General features: G+C 34.5%; 1 protein-coding gene across 1 annotated transcript; it reads left to right on the top strand.

Moving 5' to 3' along the window:
* Window positions 1–3,261: 3,261 nt before the first annotated feature.
* LOC110465463 (neuronal acetylcholine receptor subunit alpha-3-like) lies at window positions 3,262–4,332 on the top strand (the record flags this gene model as incomplete). Its single annotated transcript, XM_021521294.1, has 1 exon — window positions 3,262–4,332. A coding segment is annotated over exon 1 (1,071 nt), but the record flags the coding sequence as incomplete, so codon positions are not given.
* Between the last annotated feature and the right edge of the window lie 8,449 nt (window positions 4,333–12,781).

Genomic DNA, 12,781 nt, shown 5'->3' with positions numbered 1-12,781 from the left:
CTTCACAAACCCTGTGTTGTAAGTTTGTCCGTCAGCAGGCGACATTTACAATGCAGGTTGTAATATTCGGATTAACCGAATAAATTGTGACATGTGACATAGAGTAGCAGGGATGTTGCTATCAAAAATGAGTTTAAGGTCCTCGCAATAATTAGGGAAATGTGTAGATGCAAAAGAAATGGTGTAGAATATGGGAGGTCACGATAAAGTTAGAAATGCTGGTCTCATGTCACTGTCTTCCCGTGAGTCTGTTTATGTCAATGAATTGGAAAGCTTTACTCCTGAAGTACGTGTGATTATACATTTCCCGGTAAAATACCGATATCGGGACGCACGTGTACTATTGTTTACCAGGGGCTTTTCCGTTTATGCGAAACAACCGTTTTGACCGTTTATAAATGTAACAATTTCGGGTTTAAATCCTGGCGGACCTGCAAATGTGTATGCAGGCCTTGCAAGGCGTTTTCAAGGCTAGCCTGAAAGCAGCATCAGATTACTAGGTCTGACCTTATTTAATAAACGAACAACAGTGGTCCGATCGGTTTGACCGTTTTAACGAAAACGGCCCAGGTGTTACTATAATTTGCACTACGATATTAAATTCCCGATACGCAATACGGAAATGACGACTCAGTGTACATGCACATTTCGATCAAGATAATTGAGTCCGAGCTGTACTTTTTCCGGAGTACGTCACGATAATGGACGCTGATGACGATGTGTTGAGCCACCTTAAACACAAGTGCATATTTAGCATTATGTATTAACATATTTGCGATTACCAAAGTCAACGTCTTTCACTCCAAGGCCGCGGTGGCCAAGTGGTAAAAGCGTCTGAAATTATGCTAACACCTAACTTCCACTACTGTGTCGCGGGTTCGAGGCCTACGTGGGGCAGTTGCAAGGTACTGTCCGTAGGTCGGTGGGGTTTTTCGGGGAACTCCGGCTTTCCACCACCACCAAAACCTGGCACGTCCTTAAATGACCAGAGCTGTTAATAGGACGTACAACTTAAACAGATCAAAACAAAACAAAACCAACACTTAAAGGCAAGCATTGTTTTTATAAGATGCATAAACATTGCGGTACCTTAATATATATTTCAATTACATTTTCTCTTTGATTTTGTAAATAAAAATCTATAAGATGATAAGCTGTTAATAGGAGGTAAAACTTAAACAACTCAAAACAAAACAGAACCAACACTCCAAGGCAATAATTGGTTTTTATAAGATGCATAAAAATTACGGTACCTTAATTTATATTTCAATTAAATTTTCTCTTTGATTTTGTAAATAAAAATCGATAAAATGATAAGTACTTGTTAACATTATTTCAAAACCTTAGTTTTGTCTTGCATTTCAAACGTAGATCGTCGTACTCAGTATGAAATCATTTATATTGTACCAGGCACAGACTCATCAGACTGAGTAGCATTATCGAAAAGCAGAATAATCCATAACCAATTACAGGTTACTGAAATTGTTTAACTGACCCTTTCACGTGGTACTGTTCAGATGGTAAAAAGAAACACTTAGTGTTATTTGAATAACTAGGCTTGGCTTTGTAATAAAATACAGTACACCAATCCCATAATTATCTTATTATGTTTGGTAATGTGTTCTTAGTACAACTTGAAAATTTGGTCCCAACAACCACACACGGACCTACGTCATGTGATGATGATTTGCTTAAAATATGGAGAAAATAACAATTAAATTACATCAGGGTTGTGAGATTCTAAAAGATGATTACAGTTCAAATATACATTTCTATAGTCGGAGCTAGGAGGCATGCGCTCTTTTAAAACATCAAAGTACTGAACCTGTCATAGTGTTATTTATAATATAAGGACAATTCAGAACGAATTATCGTTTACAAAGTGGTTAAGTAAGCGCAAGAGTAGAAATGATGTCAAAATTGCTAACGCATCGTTCATTCAATAAAATGTATATTAAGGTAGAAAATTAGTTCCGATTCGTTCGCTTTTTTCCGACAGAGAGTTACTTGCTTATTGGCTTTTGTTAGACGTTATACGGAAGAAATATATCTAATATACTTTTTTCTTTAAAACAAAAAATGTGCCATAGGGATTTGACCCGGGAACACCCTCTTAAAAAAAACAAGTTTTTGCAGCACTTCCGATAAGGCTAACTGCTATATTAATCATTTTCCCCATCCTAACTCGAAATGATTTCAAAACGTTCCAGCTCCCGAAAATTACATAATTTCGCAAGATAATAATTAAAAACGGTAGTATACTGTGAAAATGCCTTGTTCTTCTACCAAATGATAACAACTATTCTGCATTTGCCGTTTATTTCATTTGAAATGTATACCAACACTTACACCCACTCATTTAACAGTACAGTGCTTTTAGTAATTATAACAGATAAATCCATATGGAGTTGACATATTATTAAAGAGAAGACATTGAGGTAATTAATACAAATTGTCTCTTGTAGCATCGTAGCTCTATCTAACATGCAAACAAAGAGTTGTCAATAGCAAAACAAAGCCTACATTAGTCTCCATTGATTTCACCAATGACTAGTAATATAACACTGTTAATTGATTTTATAGAAGTCAACTGTTCTATAGATGTCGGTAGCAGATCACGTCATTCGGTGGCCGATCCCCAGACATACCACACATGTAATTGCTAAAGGAATAATCAAGCACGGCTTTATGAAAGAATTTCAGAAAGATTCGTCATAGCGTTTTTTTTAGAAGACTGGTCATAGTGTTGACCACCTGTGGTTTTGTAGTACATACATTGGATAAGTCGTTGCACTGCGTTAAACGTATACAGGTATGTTTGAATTACATTTTACATTCATGGGCTTATATAACTATAATCTCTTATATGTGTGTTGCAAAACATGCAACGCCGTTGCCTTAAAGTTTGATATTCTAGTTTTAATTTTAAACATATGTAGAAAGTGATTCACGTGCAACTAGTTTACTCATAACACATCGTTTAAAGAAAAAGAGTAAAAATGTTACATGATTTTATTATGCTTGGAATGTCGACAATTCTACAAACTACATAAACACGTATGACAATGTGTTAATCTCTCTGTTTGCCTTCCCAAAATGCTTTCAAATCAGATACCACATTTCTTTAAATACGTATTTATGTAGGCGTTTCTGTTACAGTTGGCGTACGCATATAAACATTTTCAACGACTGAACATGGGAAGGATTTTTGTATTGCTTCTGTTTGTGATATGCTTTGACGTCATCCTATCACAAGGTACCATGGATGACTTGGTGAGACTGAAGAATACTCTGTTCCAGAACTACACCAAGGACTTCCGGCCTGTTTATAACATGAGTGACCCGATACACGTGACACTCGATATGTTCCTGATCTCTATTTTAGACTTAGACGAAGTAACCGGTACAATCACCCTAAACTGTGGTCTCACATTGGTTTGGACTGATTACCGTCTTGCCTGGAACCCAAACGAATTCGGTATCACCTCCTTCGTGTTTAACTCGTCAAATGTGTGGAAACCGCGAATTTACATTACAACATCAGCTGACGATTTGTCGGATTTCTCTTACGACGCTTTCGATGTAAGGGTGAATTCTAACGGCACGGTATTTGCGTCACCAGGTCGACATGTAAAGGCTAGTTGCAGCTTCGACATGACCAGATTTCCGACTGATTCACAAACGTGTGTCATGCAAATTGCGTCATGGATATTCGCAGCTTCTGAGATGGTATTCATCATAGCACGACCACAAATCAACATGGTTTACTATAAACCTAATGGGGAGTGGGATATTGACTGGACGTCTGTCACAAACAACACTGATTTCGGATCTTACTATTCTGTTTTAGACTTTTCAATACATCTGACAAGACGTTCTGCATACTTTATTATATCCATGACTATACCAGTGCTACTCCTTTGCTTTCTCAACCCGTTCGTGTTTTTCTTGCCCACCTCCTCAGGAGAGCGGATTTCCTACACAATCACCATGTTCCTGTCGTTGGCCGTATTTATGACACTTATCGGAGAAAATATGCCAAAGGTTTCAGATCCAATGGCAGGGATTTCCTATTTCCTCTTCGTGGCTATGTTGTACAGTTGTCTGCTGATCGTGTTGACGATATTCACCCTGCGCTGTGGCGCTAAGAACGATAAACACAGGTTCCCTGGATGGTTGTTGCGGTTAGCCTCACGAAAAGCATTTCACAAATCAGTCAACAGCATCAATAAAGTAGACGACGCCAATAAAGTCAAAATTGTCCAGGTGATGGAGCATGGTTATGCACCTGAGGAGACAATTTCTCACGGAGACGAAGAACTACAAAAGACTGTGAGGAAGGAGGACATAATGCGTTACATTGACAAAATTCTTTTTTACACAACATTCTTAATAATGGTTGTTATTTGTGTCGTATTTAACTTTTACTTCTGGTTTTAATTTGAAAGGCATGTCGTAATTATAATTCCAGATTTCATTTTGACGCCAAATAGCTATTTGACCGGTTCGGATTTCTCCTCTTTTCTTACATCTGTAAGTGGAAGATATATTATGAAATTGACATACCAAATATTTCGTGTTTTAGTTTTTTTAACTTAAATAAAGGGTTATTAATCAATTAATTCGATATTGGCCCAGTTATTAGGCCAAGGTTTGCAGGCCGAGGGTCAATGTGACAGACCGATAACTAATAACTTGACCAATGTGGAATTAGCTGATTAATAACACTTTTATTGATTAATTACTTCTATAATATTGGCAATCTATAATCTTCAAATAATAAACCAAAACTGATTGAATTCAAAAAAATTAATAACAGTTATTTCAAAATATTGTTCAGTTGATGTCTCTCTCCACTGAGAATGAACCGTACGTTCCGAGTAGGCGACTAGAAATGACCACGCTGACAACATCTACCACGTGCACCCGTGACAGCCTTCTGCTGCTCGTGCCGCACGAGACAAATTATTCCCACTCCTACTGCGAACCGCGGGAATATTTGATTCTTCCTGTGAATTAGACATAGACTGACTGTACTTCGCTTTTTTTCTGGGGAGGCATTACATTGATATTTATGGTATCTCCTGAGATATGAACAAGGAAAAGTGCAGACAACCTTGTAGTTCAGAATTCGCAATTGAGTATGTATTACTAATATATCATTAAGCATTGATTTGCTTAACTTCGTATCTAGTAATGTCTTGCATTAAACCGCTAGCATGTCTTCGCCATTTTTGGCGGAGCTGTCGGATGGTTTGCCGTCTTTTGCCGTTGTCAATGAAGCGTTACTGAAGGTAAAGGTAATCACCGCCGATAAGTAGACATGTTCCGAATACTATGGCGTGCGTTCGATTGGCGCGTTATGGATATTGGCCCAGTTTATCCCGTATTGGCCCAGTTCGTCGATATTGGCACAGTTATCCCATATTGGCACAGTTTGTTTTGATGTCGATTGGGCAGTTTTCTCATATTATTGTCAATAAACAAGTAGTTAATTAATATAAGATAGAGCTATACTGAAAAAAGGCATAGAAGCTGGATGTGTATAGAACATAATTTTGAGTCACATTTTGTTGCGGCTTTTGTTTACCTGTGTATGGATATAAGACTTTCTCCATGGATACTTAAGTAGTGCTTATATACGCGAGGCGTTTAGAAAGGTGTATCTAGAATCAGTATCGTGCTTTGTATTCGTATAAGTGTATTACCTGCGTCACATTATAAAATATACACATAACATCAATCGCGCTGTTTATTTTCTTCCTCACTGTCTGACAAATTACTACCTATTTGCAACAAACGACAATGTAGCTAGTAGTTTGGAGTAAATGAAAGTATTTTCGGATAGCGGTCGGAGCAGATGAGTAGAGTGGATATTACTGTATTATTTTCTTATGATGGTACGTTGTATAGGTACAATCTTATTCCGATCTTGTTACATATATGTCTGTAAATACTATTATATCATATTAAGTAACACATCTTTCTCATTTTCTTTATTCGATGTATATGCATTCATTTCATGTCAACAAATTACATGCATTTTTACGATGGCTGACAAGAGCCTGGCAAAAAGATATGAATTTTCATATCTTGTTGTACTATGGTACACTTTTATATGGTACACACAGATATTGAAATTCAAATCTTTGTGTACCATGTAAAGTGTACCATGGTACACAGATATATGAAAGCAGAAATAAAATCAACTTGTTGCTTTTGTATCTTTCTGTATGAGCTACCAAACTATTACTTACTCATTTAGATTAAAATCAACTATTCAATATCCTTTACCGAATTTTATAAATGTTTTACGTTAAAAAAAAGTAATTATGGGTTATGTTTCTAATACTTACATTTCTAATGTATTCTATCTGCTTCAACTTCTCAAATGAAAGAAACTCCAAATCAGTTGAAAACGCCGACGAAGTCCGTAGGGGACAAGGGGACAATCAATTTAATTATTTCGAAGGATAAATAGTCTGCCTTTTTATATATATATAATAAAAAAAAAATTGGGGGGAGGGGGTTACCCATAGCAACCAACTTACACAATTGCAACTAACTCTGTTTTTCATCAGATGTGATTAATGAACTTCACGACTTGTTTCGACGTTGTAATTAGGGCTTCACTATTCGGGGTCAGTTCTGGTCATGGTGTCCGATAACAACATTCTGATGCTCTGGTGTTACACTTTTTTCATATCTATTTGCACCGTAGGTGGTACAAAAAGAAATGCAAAAAGTGTAACGCGGTACAAAAAGGAGAGAAGCTTTCTTATCTTTTTGTACCAGGCAAAAGTGTACCACGGTACAGAAAGATATAAAAACGTGTAACGCGTGATTTAATGGTACACTTTTTTCATATCTATTTGTATCCTAGGTGGTACAAAAAGAAATGAAAAAAGTGTAACGCGGTACTAAAATGAGAGAAGCTTTCATATCTTTTTGTACCGGGCAAAAGTGTACCACGGTACAGAAAGATTTGAACATTCAAATCATTTTGCCGGCTGATATCGGCTGTTGGTACATATGCATGTGAAAGTAAAGAGTTTTTTTGTAAAGTTGTTTATAATCTTTATGTGCCATGGTACACTTTTACATGGTACACAAAGATTTGAATTTTCATATCTTTGTGTACCATATACAAGTGTACCGTGGTACAAAAAGATATGAAAATTCATATATTTTTGTCAGGCTCTTGTCGGCCATCGTACATTATTATATATTCATTAAGTCTAATTGGAGAAAAGTCAGTGGGTTTACAAGGCAAGGGAAGCAATCCATACCACGTGATACCCGTGTTTGGGGGTGGAACACTAAAACAGACGAGAGAGAGAGAGAGATCATTCAGGTTTCCGGTATATTTATGGCGGAACATAGATAATAGAGAATGACAAACATAATTTCTGCAATAAATGTGAAAACACTTCACAATCAATTCTAGTTCACAACTTATATCTATGTCATTTATCTATCTCTGGGTATAATACTGATATCGGAATCCATCGTAGCCAATAAAACACTGTGTCCATGGTTACCTTTAGCAACCAATGTCATCTCAAGTAACAACATACTTTCATACTACAAGTAATAAGATATGATTATTGTATCACATTGGAGTATTAATATTTTGTTTTACTTATTTTTATAAGAATCGACACAATATTGACTAGAACCATACAATCTCATCTAGGGACAGTTTTTAAAATTACATGTACAATGTATCTACTGACATTTCCTCAAATTTGTATTTGAAACCACAGAAATATTGAACAAACAAAAATAATTCCAGAAGACAATATCATATACACATTGCTGAATGTTAATACTTTTATGAGTTAAATCACACATTCATTCATGATAAAGCAGTATTATCTTAATTTTGATTAGATTTACTGCACCAAAACAACTAATATCAATTCAATTTCGCATAACACTGACTAGACGTTAAATATTGCTGTCAGATTAACCATACATACTTTTAATGCTCCCTAATAAGTAATCACTGACCTAAAGTATTATTTGTTATGATTTAACATTATAATAACTTCATTAATTCTAGATGACAACTTCAAAAGATCTTAACATATAACTCAACTTTTGGTAAAGTACATTTAAAATTATTTAATGACCCTAATTAAACTATATCACACTGCATTTGCCTAGCTATTCAATTATATTTAAATAGTTTCGTATAAGACAATCGGCCCTGTTGACAAAATATCCTATCTCAACAAGTTGTTATTACACCTGTTTTGTTTACATATGGGCGCAGCCATATTTGACTGAGGCATCATGGTCTAACTGTTACTAAAAATAAACACTTATGCGCCAACAACTGTAAAAAGTGAAAAAGTAAGGTTAAACTCGTAAGATCGCGTACTTAAATTGTTCTACAACTCGTACCGATCCTAGAAAACCAACTTATTTCTACAAATCTATGAGACACAACCCTGTTTTCGAGTCGCTTCGAATGCTCAGCAAAATGTCGAATTCCCGAATATTATCTCTAATCTCACATACAGAATATGGTTGATATAGATTACCCCTACATTTCTTACTCACAGTAAACAGTTCATAATACATGACAAGGCGTTTGAGAGTAGAACCTACCTTAAACAGTCGAGAGGAGATCATTCAAGTTTCCAGGTTTATTCATGGCGGAACAAAGATGATCACATGACCGCTCTGGCGGCAAAATACCCAGAAACTCGAGTTGTCTCCCTTTGCCCACTTCAATTGTAAGGCTGCACACTACTGACTAACAGGATTATGAATTGGAAAAAAATTACTAATGCATACACCAATGGGGATTATCTACCCTTATTCATTTTTACAAAAGTGTTTGTCTGGTATTGCTATGTGTGATGCGTTTTGATTACCTCTATTCCTGTGGTCATGTCACCTTCCGGTGCAACGAGTTCATCATTGAAATACTTACATAGTCTTTTAATCACATTAAACATGAATATCAAATGAAGCGATTGCATGCTTCATTTAGGTAATCTGAACTTGATAACCAGAAGAGATTTTATGCCCTGAATATAAATTCGATTGGTCTTCAAAAAACTTCAAACTTCTTGGAATAAATTGTTCTTTGGAGTTATCTGAAATCATTGAATTGAATTTTAAAGAAAAGCTATCAAAAATAAGAAAATTGCTTGGAATGTGGTCTAAAAGAAATCTTACTCTTTTAGGAAAGATCACAGTTGTTAAAACACTGGTACTACCACTTATAACACATCTACTGTATTCACTGCCAAATCCAGGTAAAAAATTGATAAGCGAAATTAACACAGTTTTTTATAGATTTATATGGGGGTACAAACCTGACAAAATGAAACGGGATACAATGATTCTTGAATATGGAGAAGGAGGTTTAAAGATGATACACATTGAAAGTTTTATGAAATACCTGAAAATTAAGTGGGTGAAAAGGCTATATGATGGAAATGGGGACTGGCAAAGTTTAGCAAAATCTAATTTTAGTAAATTTGGAGGGGAGAGATTATGGAATCTGAAAAAATCAAAACTGGACGAAATATCGAAAAATGTAACTAATGTTTTCTGGAAAGATGTTATTTTAGCATGGAAAGAATATAAAGATGATAATAATGAAGTATCAAATTTCTTGGTGATGATCTTTTGAATTACATACCAGTTCCTAGTTATAAACAATTTATTGAATATGAACGGAATGGGGTGAAGACAGTTAAGGACCTGTTGGACAATAATTATCAGTTTTTGTCATTCAATGATATTAAGACTAAATGTGAGAAAATGATTTTTTTACAATATTTTGCAGTAATAGACCACATTCCAAGGGAAAACTTAAACATAATACGACAACAACCATTGATCAACAATCAATCAGAAAACAGTAATCTTTTAAGAAGACTTCTTCACGCAAAAGATCTTAGATATGTTTATAAAGCGATTGTTGCTAACTACAAACATTATCCAGTTGAAAGGCAGGAAAAATGGAATTAAAAGTTAAATACAAATTTAATTGATGATATAGGTTGGGAGAAAATTTATTTAACAAGCTTTCTGGTGACAATTGACACAAAACTTCAAAATCTACAATTTCAGATTCTTCATAGAATTTTAACAACAAACAGTTTTCTTTACCAAATTAATGTTAAGGATGAGGATCTATGTCCTTTTGTAGAGATGCACCAGAATCAATTGAACACTTATTTTTTCACTGTGCGAAAATAAATAATATATGGAATGATTTAATGGCTTGGGGGAATGACTTGAATAACAATATTATCATTATTGATCATATGATTATCAAGGATGTGTTATTTTTTTGTGAAAAGGGTCCACCTATCATAAACTATCTCATACTGATTATTAAATATTATATCTATACATGTCGATTCAAAAATATTGAGCCGTCTTTCAATGGTTGAAAAAGACGCATTATTCAACAACAACAGATTGAAAAAAAAGATGTCTTCTTTGAATAACACAATGAACAAGTTTAACCAAAAGTGGTCTCCCCTGAATATCTTAGAAAAAAGCTTTTAATATCAATTGCATATCCGGGTAAAATTACCACCCGTAAAGAATTAATTAAAGCATGAAGGAAGATTTTTGGTATTTAAGTAAATAACAGGCGTACATGTATGTATTATATATGTCTTGTGTATGTGTTATGTTGATAAGTATGTTTATTGGTTTATTTGTATGTGTAGACCCAAATGGCATGGTAAATATATAATTATTTATTGTAATAGAAAGGATGGATGTATCCATATATTAATATCTTAATATATGCTGTCAGGCATGCGAGGAGGTGTGTGGATGGGTACGAGTGTATGTGTGTACAATTATGTGTGGTATATATGTATGACTCAAGTAATATATTTGTCATTTCGAGTGTGTGTATGACGTATTTATGAATACATAATTTGTAGTTAAATTTCACATATTTGTACACTGTTTATGTTTTTGTGTTCATGTATATAGGTCTAAATTGCTAGGTACATTAGTATCTGTACTCTATTTTATTTCCCCAGACATTTCTTCTTAAACTAATCCAAATTACACATGAAAAACAACATCATTCAAAGTACATGAATTCGGTTTTATCTTGTTTAAATTTTAGGACAATATGGCATTAATATATCAATTAAATCAAAATAAATATTATCGTTATTGTAATGAATGAAATATACGTATGAAAGAATGAATGATTTTGAATTTGAGTATGAAAGAATGAATGAAAAAGAAAGAGAGAATGAAGAGAAAGAGGCCTTTTGCATGAGGCTATATTATTTAAGAGGGATGATTCCGGGGCACCCCAACCCTGGCATCCCTCCAAAGATGCTGTAATTTAGAATGCATATGGGGTCACCATAAATCTGGAGTGATATACATATTATAAAACCAGTTAAAATCTAGGTAGACTAAATTTCATTTCTTTAAGATGTGTACATATTTGTATGTTAACATGAAATCTATGCGAAGAAGAAAACCCTATGTGTTTGGTATGCTGATTAATGTGTTCATAAAACAATTGGTCAGGCTTATAAATGTACGTATACAGACTATGTCAATATAAAAGTTTCACAAAATTGTTGAAAGCGGCATTTTTTAACTAATTGCATCAATAAACGGTAATGACACAGCCTAAATTTTACATTATTGTCTCCAAGGTTCCTGATGTAAAGGACTTGGGGCGTTAAGGGTCATTTTCGGGCTCATCGGGGATTGGGGATTATTTGTTATATATTCGTAATCAGGAATAAATGAAGTGCGTAAATATGAAATTTCAAATTTATTCGACAACTGGTTTATGAGATATGGCATTACAAAGAATGATATAAAACCGCAATTTCATAATAAAATGCGTGAATATCTAAACACTCTTCAATTTTTGAAAGCCTCCGCATGCAACAAACAAATAAATATTTGACATGCTTAAAGATTGTCAAAGCAATGTTTGTTTGTCACATGCGGAGCCTTTCATTTATGCATGCTAACTGTCCAAAAACTCCATATTTTGGCTATTCCTGCATAGCAACACACATTCGTTTCTATGGTAGGGCAATTACGCATGCGCATTGAAGAAAAAAAACCCAAGAAAGATAGCCCCGATTAACTGATATGATATTTATAACAGAAATTGGTAAATATATTCTAGCTGAATTTGTTACTTATTATATTAGACCGAAAATACCTTATATCCTTGAACTGAATTAATAAGTTCTCTTCTTAGATGATCTGTTTACCAAATTTGATATGCTGCCCCAATTGAATCGACATTATCATTCCGGTCTATTTTATACCTTTTTATACACTTGAGAGTGTCTCTTGCCATTCCTAAACGTCAAGAGACATCTTCTTCGTTTTATATCAGTTGTTTGGAAGACAACAACCATTAAATACACAGATAAGCTAAATTGTTTTTATGAAATATTGTAATGAAATTGAGTTAATCACATGAACAATACTTTGTTGCGTTTGCTAAAATGGTATTACCAGTGGAGTCATTGCCGAGGACTGACATTTACCAGTGTTCTATGTTTGTGAGTTAGAATTTTGGATTGAGATGCAATGTTTTTGCAAGGTAGCATTTTAGGTAGTGATTAAATAATTTTTTGACCGAAATGTTTAAATAGAAATGTAATATATTTGCAAGAATGGCGTTTCAGATAGATGCGTTTTAGATAGAGATGTAATATGTTTGTGAGTTAGCGTTTCAGATAGAGATGCAATATGTTTGTGGGTTTCGCGTTTAAGATAGAGATGTAATATGTGTTTGATT

The sequence above is a fragment of the Mizuhopecten yessoensis genome, unplaced genomic scaffold, assembly GCF_002113885.1.
Source record: "Mizuhopecten yessoensis strain PY_sf001 unplaced genomic scaffold, ASM211388v2 scaffold11081, whole genome shotgun sequence".
Lineage (NCBI taxonomy): Eukaryota > Metazoa > Mollusca > Bivalvia > Pectinida > Pectinidae > Mizuhopecten > Mizuhopecten yessoensis.
This window is presented reverse-complemented; position numbering and strand designations above follow the sequence as displayed.